This window comes from Mus caroli, unplaced genomic scaffold (assembly GCF_978045245.1).
Source record: "Mus caroli unplaced genomic scaffold, Mus_caroli_1 scaffold_12, whole genome shotgun sequence".
NCBI lineage: Eukaryota > Metazoa > Chordata > Mammalia > Rodentia > Muridae > Mus > Mus caroli.
In genome coordinates, this window is record NW_028227267.1 from 66,542,572 (window position 1) to 66,565,164 (window position 22,593).

At 47.4% G+C, this 22,593-nt stretch overlaps 2 protein-coding genes across 4 annotated transcripts in view; one reads left to right on the top strand and one right to left on the bottom strand.

Moving 5' to 3' along the window:
* Positions 1–4,691, bottom strand: Polr3d (RNA polymerase III subunit D). Of its 2 annotated transcripts, none has more exons than XM_021181858.3 (9): positions 4,555–4,691; positions 4,174–4,343; positions 3,571–3,614; positions 2,532–2,683; positions 2,265–2,389; positions 1,828–1,996; positions 1,250–1,515; positions 954–1,106; positions 1–816 (listed from the first exon to the last, which is right to left on the bottom strand). In XM_021181858.3, exons 2-9 carry the CDS (start codon positions 4,336–4,338, stop codon positions 694–696), a joined length of 1,197 nt encoding a protein of 398 aa, XP_021037517.1. In that variant the 5' UTR covers positions 4,339–4,343; positions 4,555–4,691; the 3' UTR covers positions 1–693. The 2 variants fall into 2 exon arrangements, with proteins under 2 accessions (XP_021037517.1, XP_021037519.1); XM_021181860.3 differs by having other exon boundaries at positions 4,528–4,656.
* Phyhip (phytanoyl-CoA 2-hydroxylase interacting protein) overlaps positions 4,659–22,593 on the top strand; it is a 25,664-nt gene continuing 7,729 nt past the window's right edge. Inside the window, exons 1-3 of one of the 2 annotated variants that reach the window (XM_085828748.1) lie at positions 4,659–4,882; positions 12,286–12,516; positions 16,368–16,466. In XM_085828748.1, coding sequence (XP_085684874.1) covers positions 12,444–12,516; positions 16,368–16,466 — 172 coding nt within the window. In that variant the 5' untranslated portion in view covers positions 4,659–4,882; positions 12,286–12,443. Of the gene's footprint in view, positions 4,883–12,285; positions 12,517–16,367; positions 16,467–18,757; positions 19,305–22,593 lie in introns of those variants that run through there. The other variant, XM_021182280.3, reaches the window with a different exon arrangement.

The window sequence follows — 22,593 nt, forward strand, 5'->3', positions numbered from 1 at the left end:
TCAAAGGAAAGGAAAACTAACATTTATTGAGCGCCTATAGTTATGTACACATGTATATATATATATATATATACACATATATATATATATACACATATATGTGTATGCATGTGTATACATACACACACCCCTTATATAATGTATATCCAGTCTTGTGCAAGGAGTTCCCATCTACAACATTCCCTGTGCTGCTCACACCAACCCTGCGAGGTAGGTATTGTCCTCATGTTTGTCGGGTGAGGAATATGAGGCTCAGAAAGATTAGATAGTTTAAGGACACAGAGCTAGAAACCAGGGAGCTGGGGCTGAGTTTTAAGCCTTCAGTTCCTTCACATCCCTGTTCTTTCTTACCTGCCTGAGCCCCTTCCCTTCCTATCCCCGTAGCCCACGGCTCCCCAAAAAGAAACCTGCCCCATCCTACTCTGGGAGAATGCAGTCAGTTGAGGATTAAGACATAAATAAAAAATAAATAGCAGGGTCACGTTCCCAGAGGTGAGGATGTGCCTTCCATACCCAGACCGTGTGAGGTCCCATTCACAGCTGGGGTGAGGGGCAGCATGGCCCTAGTCGGGGGAAACTGGGACTACAGCCAAAGGCTGCAACGGGTGGGCTAAAGAGGCCCTTCTGGGCTGCATGTATTTGAGAACATGTGCGGTCGTGGGCACAGTCACCGTGCTCCTCCATCTGTCCATTTCACCGGTGTTTGTGGTCCAAGAGAGATTCAAAATCAGGAGAACATACAAGTTTGTGCTTCACATGTCCCAGGACTGTCATCTCCCCTGTTCTGCTGTCTCCGAGGCCCACAGACACCAGTTCCTGCCATTCAACAGAGACATCAGTGAGAAGCACACACCCACATCTAGTCCTCAGTGCAGTGACCCAGAAGCTCCTCCACCTCAGCACAGGCTGTTTAATATTTCCCTAAGCCTCTCCCTGGCCCATCGGGGTCGTACCTGCAGGAAAGAACAGGTCGTTCCCATGGTCACATCCAGAGTCACCTTGCCCAGGAGGAGTTGCACCTTCCCTGACTTACGGATGAGCAGTTTGCCCACTTGACCCTCTGTCAGGTCAGCCAAGGTACAAGCATTCTCCGCTAGCCTGGCTTCCTGGGGAGAGAAGCCACAGGTGGTTACTAGGCAACAGCTTTCATGAATGACTCCATTTCTGTTTCCCAGGGAGAACTGCAGCAGCAGCAGAAATCCTGGAGCTATCAGCCTAGAATTTCCCCAGACCTCGCTCTTGAGCATACCCGGTCTTTTTCCTGCTTTATGACTACCATCTGTCCATCCTCGCCCTGAACCTCCGTCTTGACAGGCTTGATGTCCTGAGTGGGTGGCTGCCCGGGGAGGGTGTCAGGCAGCTGAAGGAACAGCAGCTCCTCATCCTTCATGAGGCTCAATTCTCTGAGCAGCTCTGCCACCGACACGTCCTTTGGGAGGCCAGGAGTCTTCCGGGCTGCTCTTGGAGGGGCTTTCACCTTGGCCTCCTCTTCCTCATCTCGTGGCTCCTCTTTCACTGCCCAAAGTGAGAAAGAGCAAACAACAGCAAGTATAAGTAGCCCTACCCACTAAGTCAATTCTCTATTCCCAATCCTTCATATCCGTGGGCTCCACTGTTGCTGAGCCAGAAGTTACATAGAGGAACAGCAAAGAAATTCAAGAGCGACTTCTCTGAGGCCGGGCGTACTGGCACACAGACATGTGGTCTGAGGCAGAAACTTATGTCTTGATTCTGTGCCTGTACTTTTGAGTGGGAAGGGGAAGGAGACACTGCTGAGGGCTTCTGGGGAGAGCTAGGGAAGAAGGGAAGTTGGCTGACACAGGTTACCTTTTACAGCAGGCACGTCCACCTCCATGTCTTCTTCCTTGGGGCCAGCCGAAAAAGGCTTAGCCTCTGGCTCTTCACTCTCCTCCTTAAAAAGCCACCCTGAATGAGCCAGTGGCAGCTGCACTGGCATGTTTCGTGTGTCGTTCTTTAGCCCCGGGTCATCGATGAACTGCCAAAGAGTTGGGGGGTGGGGATCACATGAAATGTCAGCACGTGTGCTTACATCACAGCCCATTTTGGGACTTGTTCCTCTCTCTTTTCTTTGCATATATGTACATCTCACACACGGAGGCAAGCACTCTCTCCACTGAGCTGCACCCCCAGCCCCTCTTTAGTGCTCCTGTAGCCAAAAGCTTGAACATGTCCCTGGCCTGGCTCCCTCAAAGCCCTCTTTAGCAGCTACAAAGGAACCTGTCCCCTAGACTCCTGGCACCTACGTCATCCTTCTCCAGCATGCGCAGGATTTGCTTGGTCTCTTCGTCCGTTTCTCTCTTCTCTTTTTTGATGTTGATGATATGAGAAGGTCCCATGTCGGACATATCCACGGTCTTATCCCAGTTCCCTGCGGAAAATCATGCTGTTCACTAGGGTTCAATAAGGAAGACTGCCCACAGCGAGGAAAGCCAAACTTGGAATGGAGACTCCCACGCTCTGCCTTCTCAGGCAGTCTGAACGGCAATCCAGACCAGATCCCTTCCTGGTACCTTTTTTTTTCATCATTTCTGCTGGACCCTGCTCGAAGATAGAATGGGACTGGATCACTTCCGGGCGGCCACGTCCCCGTCCGTGACCCTCACGCTGGCGGTCCCTGTCCCGTTCACGCTTTTCCTTCTTCATAGTTACTTCTTCTTTTGGCCTGGGAATGAGGACAGACAAAAGGGTCTGCCTCAGGAAATGGAGCCTCCTCGCCTGCCCCTTTCAGCCCGCTGAGCAGAGCTTGTGAGCCAGTAAGTACACTACGAGAATCGGCACCCAGCCCTTCGCTATACCTTTGACATCTCCCATAAAGCACGGCCCTTAATTTCCTTTTACTTTACTGTCTTGTCAAAATGTGGGCTTTTTGTTTTGTTTGTTGGTTTTTTTTAACCCCCTAAAAGTAGAAAGGCTGGAGAGCAGAGGAACTTAAGGCAAAATATGGAGAGTTCAGCCCCACCTCGGCAGAAACAGACGGTAGCTGAAACTGTAAGAGATGGAGCCTACTGGGTGGTTGCCCAGCTCCTGAAGGAGAATAGAAACTCAGCCCTTTCCTCTCCTTAATTTCCTTCTTCCCTCGGGTATTCTGACTGCATTCATTGCCATACCATCCACCCAAAAGCAAGAACCACCTGATCATGGACTAAAATCTCCAAAACAAAATGTCCCTTTCTGTAAGTCAATTATCTCAGCTATTTATTACAGAAAACAAAACAAAACAAAAAGACCCTCTAATGCAAAGTGCCCTGGAGCTAAGCGTGGAGTTGCATACACATCTCAATCCCAGCGCTCAGGACACAGGTCTGAGAGGCAAGCACATCTCTGGGAGTTCTAGGCCAGCAACCTACATAGTGAGTTCCAGGACATGCAAGGCCATGTAGCGAGACACTGTCTCAAAAAGAAACATGCCCCTACATAACTTGGGATTGAAGGATGAGAACCACTGGTGAATAAGCTAATAGCGTAAGTTAAAATCTCTAGGCCACACAACCTAATTATGTCCCCAAATTCAGAGCTAACCGGGGTGAGTAGTGTCCATTCATTACTTACTCTTCTTTGATCTTCCGACTGATGATATTTGGGGTGAAGGTTTTCTGAAAAGTAAAACACAGTACTATATTTTCAATATCCGACAGTCCTGGGATGGCTTAGAGAGACAGGTAGACTATCATCAGTAGCCCCCAAGGCAAAGCTAAAATGTTTTATCCTGTGTTTGCTATTCCTTTTCAGAGCTACTCGTTACAGAGTTACATCTACTGTTACACACATAACAGGAGGGGACAAAGAGCAGTTACCGGCATGCCTAACATTCATCACATACTAGATTATTAGTTTTCAATACTGACATCCACAGAGTTATGAACACTCAAAATTGTAAGTAAAGCAATTTTGTCTGGCTTTCAAGGGATTTTGTAAGGAGCCCAGAACATAATAAGCACTTCCGGATGTCTTGAATCAACTAGGTTCACTGTCTTTTAATTGCCTAGGAGACCCTGTCAGTGTCCTGTATCAGCACCTAGGCTTGCAGGTCTCTCTAAAGGCTGACATCCCACCAGGGGCCCAAGGCCGTGCATGAATGAACATCACCAGTTGCCTCCCTACGGCCTGGAACTCAGGGTATTTGGGTTTCTATACAAATGCGCTCGCAGGTACCTTCTTGACTCCGCCAAGGGTGAGGTCCCGGGAGCGGATGGAGGGAAGGCGACCCGGCGTAAGCGGGGGTGCGGGCCGCCGGCCGATCAGCCCCCGGCCCCCAGAGAGAAGGGGTCGCGGCCCTCCAGGATTGCTGGGCTCGCCCGCCGCGTTTCCTTCCGACATGGTTCCTGGAAGAAAGTAGGCAACAAAGTGACTCCAAGGGCTGGACGCGAGGACCCTGGGCGGAACCGCACCCACGTGGCCTCCCGCCCCCCGCCCTGCGTCGCTCTCGCTGCAGCTCAGCTCCTCCCCGTCCCACGTGGCGAGGCTTCCCGGAGCGCCCCGCCCCTAGCCTTGGACTCCGTCACCTACCCTTTCCCCGGGGACTGCGTGACGCACCTGCGTGGAGGCTCTGCGCCGAGTATCACAACCTCATCTCCGACGAGAGCAACCACAGGCCGCGGAGCTCCGGGCAGGGCGGAAGTCTGCGTGGCAAGGACCGGGCGCTGCCATCTTACCCTGGGGCGGAAGTGACATCAAGGGGGCGTGATCTGACCATAGTATTTATCCGACGGTGCCTCGCCGCCCTCCGCCTTCTCTTCCCGGTTCTTCCCGGAGTCGGGAAAAGCTGGGTTGAGAGGGCGAAAAAGGATGTGGGGGATGGACTGTGAGCTGTGCCGGGGTGTGACTCGTGGGGGCGTGTCTCGGCCCCTGGCAGGGAGTAGAGGTGCGGTCCTCGGGGTCCGGGGTGGAGGGGCTCCAAGGTCGCCTACCTGCTGTATGTGGAGTCCACACTGCGCAGCCTATGGGAGCAGTGGGGTCGCCGCTCGGGATGGGGCTCCGGACATAGGGAGCTTAGAACCCAGAGGCCGAGGCTGGCAGCAGCCTCCCTGCGTTGACCTTGGCGTGGTCATTGCACCTTCGGGCTCGACCCTTTGCTCGCGTGCGCCTTCCCTTGCCGGTCCCTGGAGTCTTGGGGTGTCACCCTTAACGCAGTTTGGACAGAGCAGCCAATAGCTCTTCTCACCTACCTGGGCCCATGACTGCTTAGTCAAATCTGGGAAGCCTTTGGAACTGAAGTTTACTCTTCAACTGGAAGGGTTTTTGTTTTTTGTTTTTTTGGTTTTTTTTTTTTTTTTTTTTTTTTTTTTTTTGGTTGGGAGGCGGGGGTATTTTTAAGACAACCCTGCTCTGTAACCCTATCTAGTCTGGAACTTAAGTAGACCAGGCTGGCCTCGAATTTGCAGCAGTCCTGTCTCTTCACTCATCCCTCAGTTGTAGGGATTACAGATGTGCACCACCAATCCCAGCTGAAAAATTTTTTTATTGTAATGGATGGTTGCAATCTAATCTGGGGGGGGGGGAGTCATTTAATGTTACACCACAGCGACCCCAATACAAATAAAAAAGGTATGTAATTCTAGGGAAGGAACCAATATGCTGGAATTCCATAGGCTGCTAGCATTAAAATATTTGTGATGTACTGTAATATTGTGCCACACAATACTGTATTCTTTGTCGGAGACAAATGACCAATGGGAGGATATATATGTGCATATTTATATGTATATATCGTAATTTGTTTCCTTAATGGGGCACTTAATTTAAATAGGTGTATTGTTAGAAATAGCTAGTGTACATTTGATACATCTAACCTTTTTGTTTTCTTGTAGATTATATCCCTGGGAAAGAGTTTCAGAAAATGTACATATTAAAAGTAAACTTTGCTGGGCAGTGGCACATGCCTTTAATCCCAGCACTCGGGAGGCAGAGGCAGGTGGATTTCTGAGTTTGAGGCCAGCCTGGTCTACAGAGTGAGTTCCAGGACAGCCAGGGCTACACAGAGAAACCCTGTCTCGAAAAACCAAAATAAATAAGTAAAATAAAATAATAAATAAATAAACTTCATTTTGATGTCATACATATGCAGTTATTAAAAAAAAAAGGAAAAATTGTGTGACAAGCTAGGCATGTTGGTGCATGCCTATAAACCCAGAACTTGGGAGGAAAGAGCAGACAGGTCTCTGAGTTTACACCAGCTTGGACTACAAAGTGAGACACTGATGGTGATGATGATGATGATGATAATGATTCAGCAGAGCCCCAATTCTGTTTACTTTGTTTTCCGAAATAGTAAGATCTAGCACTTATATCAAAGCCAGAATATTGACATTTTTGCAGTCATGGTACAAGACATTTCAGCATGACAGGAATCCCTGAAGCCGCCCTTTCAGATACAGCCTCCCTTACTGCTGAGCCTTCTCTTCCTCCCACTCCTCCCCCCACTAATCTGTTCTCCGTTTCTAAACTGTTGTTATTTCAAAAGTATTCTAAAGATGGACTCATATGGTATGTGACTTGAATTGTTGTTGAAGAGACGGAGTCATCTTGTTATATACCTCTAGTTGACCTGAAACTCACCGTAGAGACAAGACTTGACTTCAAACACTCAGGAAAGTGTCTGCCTCGGCAGTGCTAGGATTGAGGGAATGTGCCCTCGTGCCCAGCTTCTGTGGCTACTTTTTTTAAAATTTATTTAATTTATTTTAGATTTTATTTATTTCATGTATATGACGAGTACACTATAGCTTTCTTCAGACACACCAGAAGAGGGCATCAGATCTCATTACAGATGGTTGTAAGCCACCATGTGGTTGCTGGGATTTGAACTCAGGACCTTTGGAAGAGCAGTCCGTGCTCTTATCTCTCCAGCCCTTGTGGCTACTCTTTTTTTTTTTTTTTAATATTTTTATTACATATTTTCCTCAATTACATTTCCAATGCTATCCCAAAAGTCCCCCATAGCGCCCCCCACTTCCCTACCCACCCATTCCCATTCTTTTGGCCCTGGCATTCCCCTATATTGGGGCATATAAAGTTTGCAAGTCCAATGGGCCTCTCTTTCCATTGATGGCCGACTAGGCCATCTTTCGATACATATGCAGCTAGAGACAAGAGCTCCGGGGTTCTGGTTAGTACATCATGTTGTTCCAACAATAGGGTTGCAGATCCCTTTAGCTCCTTGGGTACTTTCTCTAGCTTCTCCATTGGGAGCCCTGTGATACATCCAATAGCTGACTGTGAACATCCACTCCTGTGTTTGCTAGGCCCCGGCATCGTCTCACAAGAGACAGCTATATTTGGGTCCTTTCAGCAAAATCTTGCTAGTGTATGCAATGGTGTCAGCGTTTAGAAGCTGATTATGGGATGGATCCCTGGATACGGCAGTCTCTAAATGGTCCATCCTTTCATCACAGCTACGAACTTTGTCTCTGTAACTCCTTCCCTGGGTGTTTTGTTCCCAATTCTAAGAAGGTGCACAGTGTCCACACTTTGGTCTTCATTCTTCTTGAGTTTCATGCATTTATCAAATTGTATCTTATATCTTGGGTATCCTAAGTTTTGGGCTAATATCCACTTATCAGTGAATACATATTGTGTGAGTTCTTTTGTGATTGTGTGATTTCACTCAAGATGATGCCCTCCAGGTCCATCCATTTGGCTAGGAATTTCATAAATTCATTCTTTTTAATAGCTGAGTAGTACTCCATTGTGTAAATGTACCATAATTTCTGTATCCATTCCTCTGTTGAGGGACATCTGGGTTCTTTCCAGCTTCTGGCTATTATAAATAGGGCTGCTATGAACATAGTGGAGCATGTGTCCTTTTTACCGGTTGGGACATCTTCTGGAGTGGCTACTCTTTTATCCCCATAATTTTGTGGCTACTATCCAAGTGGTACATATCATTAGTTTATTCCTTTTCCTACTGCATTTCTATGGTTTATTTAGTCATCCTTTGAAAGACATCTGGGTTGCTTAGTTTGTGTCTATTGTGAATAAAGTTGCTGTGGATAAATGTGCAGCTCTTTGTGTCAATACAAATGTCCACGTCTCTGGAATGAGTGCACCTGTTGGTAGGTATGACTGTATGATTAATCTTGGAAACAAGAACAACAAACCGGCTTTTGCAGTGGCTAGACTATTTTCGAAGAGTATTTTGTGGTTCATTATCAACGCTACTAAATTGTTTTCAAGAAGTGCTTATGCTAGAGCACTGGAGATGCCCGAGTGGTTAAGAGACTTGCTGCCCTTATTCCCAGCTTGCACGTAGTGGCTCTCAGCTGTCTATAATTCCAGTGTCAGGGGATTTGGTGCCCTCTTTCAGCCTCCAAGGGCACCAGGCAAGCTCACAATGCACAGGCACACATGCAGGCAAAAATCATTTATGCACGTAGAACTCAGAACAAATAAATCCCCCTTTAAAAAAGTACTGAGTTAAGCCAGCCGTAGTGGTGCACACCTTTAATCGCAGCACTCGGGAGGCAGAGGCAGGCAGATTTCTGAGTTCGAGGCCAGACTGGTCTACAGAGAGAGTTCAGGACAGCAAGGGCTACACAAAGAAACCCTGTCTCAGAAAATAAATAAATAAATAAATAAATAAATAATACTGTGCTAAGATGTATGACTACTAAAAATGTAAGAATAAAAATAGAGGGGGCTGGAGAGATGGCTCAGCAGTTAAGACCATGACTGCTCTTCCAGAGGTCCTGAGTTCAATTCCCAGCAACCACATGGTGGCTCATAGCCATCTGTAATGGGCACCTGAAGCCATCTTCTGCTGTGTCTGAAGACAGTGACAGTGTACCCACATATATGAAATAAATATGGCCAGAGCAGGGCTGGAGTGAATGGGGATGGGGTCCGGGGTGTGGGGGAAATAGAAATAGAGGAAGAGCCTGATAGATCTCCACTCCTCTCTGAAGACTTTCCAGGTGGTTAAAAGTTGAAGGGAGGAAAGGTAAGACATGTTCTTTCAGTGGTGTAGCCATTGGTAAGATGTTCATGTTCTTTTGCACAGCCCCAGTGACGCTCGTTGAACCACACACAGAAATAGAAGAATGGCAACTGGCTGGGAAGAAGAATAGTGGGCCAGAGTCCTGGCTAGTTGTTGTCGGTTTTTTGTTTGTTTGTTTAAGATTTATTTATTTTATGTATAGGAGTAAAATGTAGCTGTCTTCAGACACACCAGAAGAGGGCATTGACTCCCTTTACCTATGTTTGTGAGCCACCGGGTGGTTGCTGGGAATTGAACTCAGGACCTCTGGAAGACCAGTGGGTGCTCTTAACCGCTGAGCCATCTTTCCAGCCCATCCTGGCTAGTTTTAATGTCAACGTGACACAAGATAGAGGCATTGGAGAAGAGGGCACCTCAGATGAGAAAAATGCCTCTATAAGATCAAGCTGTAGGCCAGCCTCTGGGGCATTTCCTTAATTAGTGATGGGGGTGGGAAACAGCCTGTTGTGGGTGGTGCCATCCCTAGGATGGAGGTCCTGGGCTCTATAAGAAATGTTGAGCAAATCATGAGGAGCAAGCCAGTAAGCAGTACCCCTCTATGGCTTCTGCATCAGTTCCTGCCTCCCTCTGGTTCCTGCCCTGCTTGAGTTCCTGTCCTAACTTCCTTTGATGCGGAACTGTGATGTGAAAGCATAAGCTGAGAATCCCTTCTCTCCTCAAGTTTCTTTGTTCATGGTGTTCCGTCACAGCACTAGTAACCCTAAGACAGACAGAGAGTGGGACAAATGGGATGGGGGAAATGACTGTGATCAAAATGTATGATCAAATCTCTGGCAATGCTTATGGAATTTCTAGAAAGAAAACTTAAATCAGATATTTCATGTACTGTTTATTTGTTTAGATAGGTTCTTTTGTTTCCAAACTGATCTCTAACTTGTTAAGTAGCCATTTATGACCTTGAACTTATGATCCTGTCGTCTCTACCTCCTGAATACCTGGGATTATAGGTATGTACTTTAGTTATTTTTTTACCGCTGTGATGAAACATTATGATCAAAAGTAACTTAGAGAGGAAATGGTTTGTTTGGCTTACGTACCCCTAAATTACAGTCCATTGAGGGAAGCCAACACAGTAACTTAAATAGGGCAAGATCCTGTAGGCAGGAGCTGATACAGAGGCCACAGAGAGGCAGTGCTTGCTTCTCTTGGATTGCTCAGCCTGTTTTCATATAGAACCCAAGACCACCAGCCCAGGGGTATCCCTATCCGAAATAGGCTGGAGCCCTCTCTTGTCTATCACTAATTAAGAAAATGCCCCATAGGCTTGCCTACAGCCTGATCTTATGGAGGCATTTTTTTCAGTTGAGGTTCTCTCCTCCGATGACTTTAGCTTGTTTCAGGTTAACATAAAACTAGCCATGGCAGCCACCATGCTTAGTTTATAGAAATGGGACCCAGGATGTTGGGTGTACTTGGCAAGTATCCTTACCAACTGAACAACATCCCCAGCCATATTTTTTTTGACATTTTAGAAATTAACTTCCTAGCAGTGGTTATTATAATCTGTCTAGGGACATTCTCCAGTTTTCCTTTAATTAAACTATAGACTTTGAATACTTTGTTCCCATCCCTCTCTCTATTTTCTCCCAAAGATTGAGGGCTTGGATTCTTTCATCTAGCCTCAGCGGAACCTTGTAAAGTATTTTTAGCTGAATCCTGCATCATGGATGTGATCCTAGGAGACCTAATTTTGTTATTAATAACCTCTTCTTGCATGTTATGCTCATGAATGTCATCGTCAGTATAGTCATCATGCTTACTGATATGTAACTAACAAACTCAGCCATCATTTGAGGAGTCTGACTGTAGGTTGGCTTAGGACATTATAACCAGATTCTGTAAAAACCACATGGCTGTGAATTCTTAACGGGCATCAGAAATACCAAGTAAGAAATCTTTAAATACTTCGCCTTAAAATAAAAGGAATGTGTGGTAGGGAATGCTGCCTGAGTTCAGGCTGTCTCTCATTTCCCATGTGTTATTTATCCTAATTCGTTTGCTTTCCCTTGCAGGTGATTAGAGATCTGGTCCCTCCTCGTGTGCCTGGACTTCTAGACATTTAGTTCTCAGGGTCTCCCTGCCCCCCCCTTTACCCTGTATGTCCTTTATTACCATTGTCTAATTAATCTGTTTCATATTTGTATTACTCTAATTTTTAAAATTGATCATCACTGTGTAAGTCTGGGCACATGAGTGTCACAGCCTGAGTGTGAAGGTCAGAGGACAACTTGTTCTCTTTACAGTCAGTTCCGAGAACTCAGGTGGCTCACTTTCCTCCATTGATCGGTTTCAAAACAGATACTGGATGCATTCCTCGGGGCTCTAGTAGAGATGTCTCCTTGCCTCACCTATGTATCCTGGTCTGTCCACACTGCCACTTGGGTGTCTGCAGCCATCTAAAACCGAGGTCCACATACAGGTTTTTAGGTATTCCTGAAACGACAACAAAGAGGCCCCATTTTACTGAACAGCACCTATGTTCCTCTAGTTGTTATAGCAAAAATCTGCCCTCCAAGCCCACAGTGGGGATTAAAGCCAGGGCATGAAGCATGCTGGACACACTAGGCTAGCTGTATTTCCAGCTCAATGGAAAACCCCTTCTCTTGCAGACTCCCACACCAGGCCAGCTTTTCTAGATTTTCCAGAATCTTACCACACAGCTACCACCTTTCTGGTGCAGGCCACCTTCACTTTTGGTGACTCCTCTTATAATAAGCTCCTGCCTGGACTCCCTTCCAGGTGGGCCTCTGTGGTCTAGTCTCAACAGCACAAGTGAGATAGTCCCCATCAGGTCACATCTGTGCTTATACCTCCCAATGGATGTCTGTTTCAGAAGAACAGACCTAGGGTGGCCTCCCTGGCTCCACATCATCTGGCCATGCAGCCACATGTTCTCTTTGGCCTCACAGACTGTCCCTCTTACTCCAGGCCCACTGCTGCTTCAGGGCTCCCAAACCTGCTGCTTGGAACTCTCTTTTCTCTTAGAATGCTACATGGCCTCTTCCTTCCTTGATCCCCCAGTTACCATCGCACAGAAGCCTTCTCTGCTGGCCTTTTTATTTTTTTATTTTTTTTCAAGATAGGGTTTCTCTGTGTAGCTCTGGATGTCCTGGAACTCACTCTGTAGACCAGGTTGACCTCAAACTCAAGTGATCTGCCTGCATGTGCCACCATTCCCTGGCTCTTATTTAAAATTGTAAAATCCAACCCAAAACAACTCTCCCCTGACTCCTTCTATTTCCTGACTTATTTTTCTCTATCCCACCAAACAGGCTATAGCATCTGCTTGTTTCTGTGTCCACTTCCTACTGGGACATCAGCCCCATGAGAAGAGTATCTTGGTTGTGGGATAGATGTTCATCATCTATTCGATCCTACCTGAAACAGTGTCTGCTACATAATGAGTTCCCAACAGACCTTTTAAACTGGAATGGATGGATTCCAGTTGGTGCTGAGACCAAGGAACAAGTCTGTTGGTGAGACTTCATGGACTTGCCTAGGAGGTACGACCTCACACTAAACTCCCTGGTCCTCTGGCTCTTACAGTCTTTCTGCCTCCTCTTCTGCAACGATCCCTGAGTCTTAGGTGCAGGCGCTGTGCTGTGGATGTATCAACTGATGTTAGACTCCACGACTGTATTTTAATCAGTTGTGAGTTTCTGAATGGTCCCCATCTATTGTAAAGAGAAGTTACATTGATGAGGGGTTAGAACTATAGTTAATCTATAGGCATTAGGATAAATAATTAGAATGTAGTTAGGGGTTGTACTGGCTATTTTTTTGTCAACTTGACACAGCTGGAGTTATCACAGAGAAAGGAGCTTCAGTTGAGGAAATGCCTCCATGAGATCCAACTGTAAGGCATTTCCTCAATTAGTGATCAAGGGGGAAAGGCCCCTTGTGGGTGGGACCATCCCTGGGCTGGTAGTCTTGGGTTCTATAAGAGAGCAGGCTGAGCAAGCCAGGGGAGGCAAGCCAGTAAAGAACATCCCTCCATGGCCTCTGCATCAGCTCCTGCTTTCTGACCTGCTTGAGTTCCAGTCCTGACTTCCTTTGGTGATGAACAGCAGTATGGAAGTGTAAGCCGAATAAACCCTTTCCTCCCCAACTTGCTTCTTGGTCATGATGTTTGTACAGGAATAGAAACCCTGACTAAAACAGGGATTATGCTGGTTTAGTAGTTTGGTGGTTGTAGACTCTTCTCCAAGACCTATGACTTCACTAGCTTCAAATAGTTGGCAGATTTCCAGTACCAGGTATGGGTTCTCTCTTGTTGAGTGAGCCTTAGATCCAACTAGAGAGCTGTTAGTTGCCACCCAAGTGTGAGCATCAACTACCCCACCCTTAGCATTCCTCTTGTGCCATGCTGATCTTGTACTTGACAGACCTCATAGCAGAGCAGTATAGTGCTGGCTGCTCCCCTCTCATTGCCTTCAGGTACCATGGAGGCTAGTCCTCAGGGAGGAGGCTTTCAGGTCAGGTCCAGCCCGGGTCCTCTGAGTCCCATGTCCTAAGTGCATGGTGTCATCAATGGCAGGCTTTTTCTCTACTTTGGTGATGCAGATGTAGGGCAGATTAGACCACATTAAAAGTGAAACCACCACACAGAGGCAGGATTTTTTTTTTTAACTGCCCAGGTTAGCATCAAATTGGTGATCTTCTAGCTTCATCCTCTAAATTAGCTGTACCACACTAGGCTCAACTCCTTGATTTTCTCTCTAGATCATGAAAAGCACAGTCACTGAAAGCTGCAAGATATCCAAATGCAGCCTCAGAGGGTAAATGTAAGTCAGTGGTGTGGACTCCTGCGCTACTCCTAGCCAGCCGTTCCTCCTGCCTTTCACTGTGAGCCCAAGTGAAGGGACCAAGGGGTTGTGTGTGCTTTGTTGGCTCTTGGGATCTCCATACTCAGCTCACCTAGAAAGAAGATCTACGTTTTTGATTTTACAAAGTGCATAAGCAGTATTAAGGCTGGAGCTGGTTATACAGCTTAGCAGTTAAGACTGCTTGCTGTTCTTGGAGAAAACCCAGGTTTAGTTCCTAGCACACACGTGGTGGCTCCCAACCACTTGTAGGATGCACATCCATACATGCTGGCAAAACACTCATAAAATTAATAAAATCTATGGTTTATTTTTTAAGGCTCTTTCTATAGTGTATCAAACTGCATTTGCTGGTCACTACTATGTAGAATAGAGTCTTTGCATTGAGATCTGAAACCTCATGCTGGTTTTATAACTTTGGGGCTGGGCCTGCTTTCCATTAGCCTTTCGATTATGAGGTTGACAAAGCAGCCTCTCATGTCTGCCTTCCGAATCCCATGCATGGCACGGTGTCTTGGTGCTTAATAAGAGCCTTTGTTGTTGTTGCAGTCTTGGCTTAGGTATAATGTTTAATGTGGAAACATCCAGCAATGCACAAAAGTAGAGGAAAATAGCTCATTAGATCTCCAAGAGCCTGGTTTTAATAGTAATTATCCACTCAGTCACCACCCAAAAGATCATTTTGAAACAAATCATATGTATTATGTTATTAATTTATAAGTATTACAACATATGTTTCTAAAGAATAAGGACTTTAGTCCGGTGGAGGTGACGAACCCCTTTAATCTCAACATTCGGGAGGCAAAGGCAGAGAGATCTCTGAGTTCAAAGCCAGCTTGAGCTACCCAGTGAGTTCCAAGACAGCCGGGGCTACACAAAGAAACCCTGTCTCAAACAAACAAACAAACAAACAGCAAACAAAAAATGTCAGTCCCTTCAATTGTCACATAAATGGGTTGTTTAGTATGGGTAGTGATTTTGTTCTGTTTGCTTTGGTTTGATTCTGACTTTTTTTTTTTAATGGACATAATCTCACCTTGTAGCCCAGGCTGACCTGGATAGAACTCAAGCCAATTCTTCTGTTGAAGTCTCACAAGTGCTGGAGGTCTGGGCCATCACAACTGTCTGATATTTTAAAAAAAAAAAAAAAAGTTTATTAAATCTGCATTTTGATATCATACTTAAATTTTCATATTTATTAAAAGTGTGATTGAGGCATGAGAAGAAATTTTGTTATAAACATGTTCAGTTTAGTATTGTTTAGAAACACAGAGAGAGAGAGAGAGAGAGACAGAAGAGTAGAGAGTTGCTTCCAAAAAGGACCTGACAGTGGAACCCAAGACAGCAATTTAGACCGTATCATAAATCAAATGGCATTGTTAAATCAGAAAAGCAGGTTATAACCCTTCCACTTTTGGTAACAAATCACACGCACATATCATATACCTATCTCTGAAAGGCGGGGAAACTCGTGACTTTAATTCCCTCTTAATTTTTTACAGTGAAGTGCCTAAATCCTTCTACAGTGTCCATGTGTGACTTGTGTAAGGAAAGATTACTAACCCAACATAGTTGGCTAGGCAGGGTGGCGCACATCTTTAATCCCAGCAGTCTGGAAGCAGAGACAGGCAGATCTCTGTGAGGTCAAAGCCTATATAATGAGTTCCAGGCCAGGCATAGGCTTCATAGTGAAACCTTGTCTAAAAACAACAAGAAGACCAAACAGAACCAACGTAGCGGGGCATACACTTGGTTGGCTGATCGTTTTTCTGTGTGTAGCTGGTTACACTTGGCTTTGCTTTGTTCTGACCGTGAGTTTCCCTCCTGTTCTGAGAGGAGTCCTTTGAGGCAAGAAGAGGCATGACACAGGGGTTGTGTCCTCACCTGCTCGTCTGGCTCACGGGCACAGATCTGCACAAAGGGTCATTCATGCGGCTGCTAACCCACCCCATCCCCCACCGTAGCTCATGATCCCAGGCGGACTTCAGGTGCCACCTTGAAAGGGTGAGAAGCATAGATAGTTCAGGACTCTTCCTGTTTCAGGAAGAGAAACTAAGTCACAGAGAATCTTCCCTTTCCCCCGTGCTGCCCTTCAGACTGGTCTTAGGGTTTTAGGCTAGACAACTGAAACTGTTCCTAACTGGGCGGTGATGTCTCAAATCTCCTCTGAGTTTCAACATCTCAGTGTGGGTGTGTGAGGGGCCGGGCCCTTGCGTTTGGCCGAAGGGGTGCTTAATCCTGCCTGTGTGACACACCACTCCACATTCTGTGGTTCATGATCTGACCAGACTCGCTCAGGTTCTCACGCCCATTTAAGGCAGGCTGGCTTCTGCTTGTCATCGACACTGCCAGGATCCACAGACCCCACGTTGCTCTCCATACAAGTCCCTTGATGCACAGCTCATGCTTTCTGCATTGAGGTCCTCAGTCCTGTCATCCACTGTCCCACATCACCCCCTCTCCATCCCTTACCCCTTCTCCTTTGCCATCTCCTCTGTGGGTGCTGACCTCTCTTCCTGCTCTGTCCCCAGAACTTTGCCGGACGCCATCTCTAAGCACCGATGGGCTTGGATTCAACATCTCCACAGATACCAACCCAGAGGATATTCAAGTACTTTATACAACAACCGGTATGGAATCTGTATGCAGCTTATGTCTATCTTCCATAATTTACTAATACCTAATACAATCTAAAAACTACATGAGGTTTAAGAAATAAAACTAAAAGTCTGTACATGTTTAACACAAACACAATTAAATTTTACATAGCTCAGGCTAGCTTCAAACTCCCTATGTAGCTAAGGATAATCTTGAATTTCTTGATTTTCTTCTGTCTCTACCTCCCTAGCACTAGATTACGTGCATGCAGTGCCACTCCTGGTGTGAACTTTGTATATTCTGTGCAGTGTTCAAGTACTCTGCCAACTGAGCAAAATCCCTATCACCACAAATTCAATATGGAAAAAAAAAAGGTTTTGTTGTTTGTTTGTTTGTTTCAAGATAGGGTCTCTCTGTGTATCCCTGGCTGTCCTAGAACTTGTTCTATATACCAGGCTAGACTCAAACTCAGTGACTGGGCTGCCTCTTCCTCCCAAGTGCTGGGATCACAAATGTGTGCTACCACTGTCCATCAGAAGAAAAAGTTCTAAATTTTATTTTATTGTGTGTGTATGGGTGTTTTGCCTGCATGTATGTCGATGCACATGTTGTGTGACAAAACTTTTCTTGGAGAGAGAGAACACACACATTTTCTTACCCTAGATAGGGAGCCCATGATAGACCAAGGTACAGAAGCCTCCAAAGCCCAACTTGGTAAAGCAATGAGTTTTACTGGGGCTACTTACAGGACTATGGGTGAGGGCTTACTTAATGGAGCAGAAAAGACTCAAAGACTGCTGCATCTCCAAAGCCCACCCCAACAGAAAGCCCACCCCCAACATGGGTGACAGATCTCAAAGCCAGGAACCTGGAGCACACTGCACAGCCTGCAGACTGCCCAGCAGGTTAGAGGGTATCTTTTCCACGTTTCTCAGTTGGTCTAAACCTCTTCCCAGCTGTCCAGCTAGTTTCTGTTTTTGTTTTCCCCAGGGAACTGATTTGGTTTCAGAGTCCTCTTGGTTTGTCAGAGAGTCTTCTTTGCAGCTCAGCCTTGCTCCTCTGAGAGGAAGTCTCAGGCTATTATTGCTTACTCTGGTAGAGAGGGTGATTCTGGTCAAGGGGGCCCAGTGATTCTGGTCAGTTTCAGGGACTTCCTGAATCTATTTTGAGTTGGTCACCTTCCTGCTTAAGGAGCTTCCCTGCAGGGTAGAATGTTTCAATCCTGGAGGAAACTATTATACAACAGCACCACATGAGTACAGTGTCAGCAGGGACCAGAAGGGGACAATGGGATGCCCTGGAGCTGGAGTTAAAGATGGTCCTGAGCTGGGACTAGAACTTGAGTTCTTTGCAAGTGTTCTTCTGAGCCATCTCCCCAGCCCCTAAGACATATTTGTGGTCCTTGGTTGTATCAGTAGGTACAGAGGGGTCAACCAGACGCTCCTTATTCTCTTCCGTGTATCCTGCAAGTGCCTCTCCTACTCCTTAGAAGCCTGCAGACTCTTTGCAGGGGCAGAGACTGTCACCATGAGAAAGATAGCAACTCTCACTACTTGCCTGACATTTCTCAGGTGCCAAGCCCAGAGCTAAGTGATTTACATAATGATCTCATTCCACGATAACAATAAATTTGTATTATCAGCCCACTTCACAAATGAGACAGCCGCCGACCGAGGTCACCTAGCTGGAAAACTATAGAGATGAAATTGTTCCTATCTCCATCAGATTACAAAACCTGTCCTTTTCATCATTGTATCGTCTCTTGGTCACTGTTGCTTCCGTCAAATTCCCTTGAGTGTTTTTTTTGGGGGGAGGGGGGTGGGGGGACTCCAACCACCCTCAGTTCTAGGTTATAGACAAGCCTCCGGCTGATGGTCCTTTCTGACTGCAATCTCAGGGCTTTGCTGGCCTGAGCCTGGAGGGTGGTTGGAATGAGAACACTCAAAGCTCTGTGTATCCTTCCACCCTCCACATTCTTGCCTCTGTGCATCCCTCCCTATTTTACAACGCCTGCCTCTCTCCCACTCCTTTACTTAGGGACACTTAAGCTGCTAGAAGATTCTCCTTGGACACTCCAGAGTCTCTAAAGCTGTTGGGCTGGTTTCTCTTGATAAGAGTTGGTAAGAAAATTGTGCCGTGCATCAGTGAAGGTCTCCTAGGAGACCACCTAGACTGAGGATAAGGTCCCACCAACCCCAGCTCTGACACTTCTTTTGAGACCCTTCCCTTACTCAGCCTCCTGAGCCCGTGGGTTAAGCTCCACCCCTCTCTGAGCACCTTAAAGTTTGGGGGCTGAATTCAAGCCCGAGATTTCCAAGTAGGAGGTGTGTTGAACGGACTTCAGGAGGCATCTTGTCCTGGAAGAATGGGGGAAAGGTGGCAGAAGCTACAGCTGCTGCCTCCAAGGACATCTGTATAGCTCCCAGGGGACCCTCTGCCCTTTCCCCCTCCCACAAGCCTGGGCGAGCAGGGACCAAGCTTGCTTGTTATCACCTGACGCTGAGCAGCCACTGATCCCATTGGTGGAGCCAGATTCGGTCTGGCTCTCCTGTTCCTTCTCTGCCTCTCTCTCTCCTCCACGCTGCTTTGATTTCGCTCCTGCCTCTCTTCTTGCGCGCTCACTCGCTGGGTTCCCAGCAACGCCGCCGTTTTCTTGCCGGGAGCAGTAGCTATAGCTGCAGAGCCAGACAGGCGCTGCCTGTGGGGCATGGAAGCCGACTTCCCAGTAGCCCAGAGAGGAGCGAGCGAGCCCCGCTGCCTGTGACCCCAGGCGTCAGGCTGCTGTCCCCTGCCTGAGAGATCATCATCTACACAGAGTCTCTCTCTTCCTTCTCTTCCAAGTATCCCTCTGCAGGGCCGGCTGAAGCCAGGTAAGTGCGCTTCTCCCCCCAAACCATCCTGCCTATTCTGGGAGGTTAAGAGCTGCGGCCACCAGGGTCTCGCTACTGTCCTGGCTGTCCACCTGGGTTGCCAGGCCTGGCGACCTTGTCCCCTTTCCCCTAAGTCCTTGGCAAAGAGCTTAACAGCTGGATCTGGTCTCCGGGGCGACACAGTTAGTTACCCCGTGACCATTCTGCGCAGTCGGCAAAGCCAAAAGGTTCAGCCGGGTGGGGGAGCCTTCCCTCTGGCATGCCAGTAGCTTTTTGAAATGGGCTTGGGGAAGGGGGCCCGGTGTGTACAACGTGTCTGCATGGTTGGGAGGAGGCTGGAGGCTAGCTTGCGTAGATAGGTCTGTCTCCACGCAGTTAGATTCCTTTGGGGTTTCTGACCGGCTTGTAGCATGTTTCAGAACATTTTTCCGCGTGAGGTGCATGTGTGCGGGGGCAGCATTTATCTGAGTAGCCTGTGGGTATATGTGGTAGGGGCCCCAAGAGGCAGTATTTTTAGGGGGTGGACATGTCACTTGTCATGTGGGTGGGAGTACATGTTGAGGGAGTACTGTAGCAACCAGGCTGTTTCTATGTGGGGAGGGGCAATTCGAAGCAGTAGGAGGTAGGTAGGTGGGAAGTGTGGGCACAGACCTCTAGCTGTGGGTAGACTTGAGTAGGTGTGCAAACCTGTTGGCCTGCGAAGAATCAGGCTGACCCAGTGTGGCCAGGAGCAAACATGTTTTCAAAGTCTGTGTCTTGGAACCTACAAAAAGGCTCCATGGAGAGAATACCAGAATCCAGGCAAGGATTGACGGGCACTCAGATATACATGTGTGCACAGGCAGCCGTGTGGGTTGCCTGTCCTCTTGCGGGAAGTGGCATGCATATGTGTTGGTGCCCATGGCTTCCTCGTTTCCTCAAATATGGCTTGTGACAATGAGGGACACATGCATGTGGGTATGTATGGACGAGAGCACGGGTGGGTTGGCATGAAGGCAACAGCTCTCGCAGGGGAAATACTGGGGCATTCTTAGAATGTGCAAGGTGGAGGGGGGGCACATCTATGCGTAGGTGAGTGTGGAGGAATGAGGATGTCTATGAAGGCATATGCTGAGGTATGTGGGCACCCCTTGCGCATGTGTATGTGTGCATGCCTGCCTGCGTGGGGGTGTGTACATGCTTGCTTAGGGTGGATTCACATGGCAGTGTGGGTGTTCCTAGGGTGCTGCCTCAACCTGTCCCTCACCGGCTGCCCTTCCCTAGGCATCTGGGTGTAGAGAAGCTGGGTTGACACCCACCCTTCGTCCATGCTGGCTGGCTGCCCTTGTAGTGCCAGCTGCCCCCACTCTCACAGACCTTAGGCTAGGGTGTGGAGAGCAGCTCTCCCAAAAAGGGAGAGAAGAAGAGATGAGTGAGGGCCTGGCCTGGAGTCTCCACCCACCCACCACCAGAGCTACCCCGGCCTCTAGGAAGACTCAGAAGTAAGGAGGGATCAAGGCAGGACAGGTGTCTGCTCGGGGCAGGTGTAGGCTGGATGTGGGTGGGAACCACTCTCAAGTCCTCAAGTGGGAGTATGCGTTCATGTTCGTGGGTGCAAAAAAGCTCTCTCCGAAGTGTCTTGTCGGTATCCAGGGCTTTGTTAACTCCTTGCTGCTCCACACCTCTTCCCCAAATTTTATACGGTAGGATTGCTTGTTGTGGGGTTGTTTCCACATAGCCAATCCCATTTGTCTCAGTTTGGTGAAGACCTGGTAAGACTCCCATGATCCTCTGACTATAGATTTCCTGTGCATGAAACCAGAGACATTGGGCTACAGGGTGGGAAGCTGAGTTAATAGTGGACTTTGAGGACCACCTGGGCAGGTAAGGTCATCAACGGTCCCCTCACTTCTCTCTGTTCTACCACCCAGGCAGGCCACAGGTTAATGTAGTGGTGCCAGGCACTGAAGCATGCTTAATTGACAGGAAAATGTGGGTTGGATTTTCTGGGAGCTATAAATAAAAGTACCTGATTTTGTAGGCACAAGGTGCCCTCACCCTAGCTCCTGGGCAAGGGAAGGAGAAGAAAAAGAGGAAGAGAGGGAGAGGGAAAGGGAGAGAGAAAGCAGGGAAGGAGTTGGTACGAGATGAGCTGTAAGAGAGAAGCCAGGAAGGGCCCTGAGTGAGTCCATCCATAGCTGTGTATCTCCCCCCACCCCCAGGCTCCCCATTCCTGGGAGAACCAGGCCATAGACAAGACCAACTAACTCTAGTGCAGCTAAGCACAGTCAAGAGAAATAATGGCGTAGTCCTTTCATGACTAGATGGCACCAAGTCAGACCAGAGCTAAGGGAATGGCAGTAGAAGGCTAGGGAAAATTCAGTCGCTTGAAAAACACTGACAGGAAGAAGAGATAAGTAAACAACAGGAACAGCCATATGTCATGTGGACACTACACATGCGTGTTCGTGCACACACGCACACACGCACACATGCACACGCACACACGCATGCACACACACACATGCACACGCACACAATCTTAGTCCATAATAAAGAACTCAGCCTCAGAGTGTAAGTAATTTGCTGGCTGTGCGCCCTTGGCTATGTCAGCATCCCCAACTTTGGTTACCTGTCTGTAAAATAAAATAAGGAGAATAATAGTACCTGTATATCACCAGTCTTGTGTGAGATGTCATTAGTTTATGTCGGCCCCCGATAGGTGTCAGTGTTAAAGTAATTCTTTAAGCTGAGCATGGTGGTACACACCTTCAATCCCATACTCGGGAGGGAGAGGCAGATCTCTGAGTTGGAGACCAGCCTGATCTACAGGGTTCCAGGACAGCTAAAGCTACACAGAGAAACCCTGTCTCAAAGAGACCAAAAGTGACCTGGACTGTGGTGATGTAAACCTTTAATCCCAGCACTCCAGACTCAGAGATAGGAGAATCTCTGTGAGTTTGAGGCCAGCCTGGTCTAAAGATCAAGTTCCAGGACAGCCAGGAAAACACCTGTTTTGACCCCCCCTTCCCCCCAAAAAAAGACCAAAAGTAGTTCTTTAAAAGAGCAAAGTGAGCACACACTGTCATCTTAGCACTTGGGTGGCTGAGGCAGGAGGATAATGAGTTTGGAGCCAGGGGCTGCACACATCTCGGGAAAGAAAGATATAAGATTAAAAGACAGGAGAAAGAAAATTCAGCTGAAAACTGTGAAAACAGAAACTATATGTTAAAGTAATGGGCAAAGAAGAGCTTAAAGCAGGCTGTGACCCATACCACCCCGACCCACCAAAGATATATGCACAGCATTT

Excerpts from the sequence above, each read along its gene's own strand:
- Polr3d (XM_021181858.3), bottom strand. The coding sequence starts at position 4,338 with ATGTCGGAAGGAAACGCGGCGGGCGAGCCCAGCAATCCTGGAGGGCCG. Across the intron at positions 1,516-1,827 it reads GGACGTGCCTGCTGTAAAAG|TGAAAGAGGAGCCACGAGAT; the intron begins GTAACCTGTGTC and ends CACTTTGGGCAG. Across the intron at positions 1,107-1,249 it reads TAAAGCAGGAAAAAGACCGG|GAAGCCAGGCTAGCGGAGAA; the intron begins GTATGCTCAAGA and ends TTCTCTCCCCAG.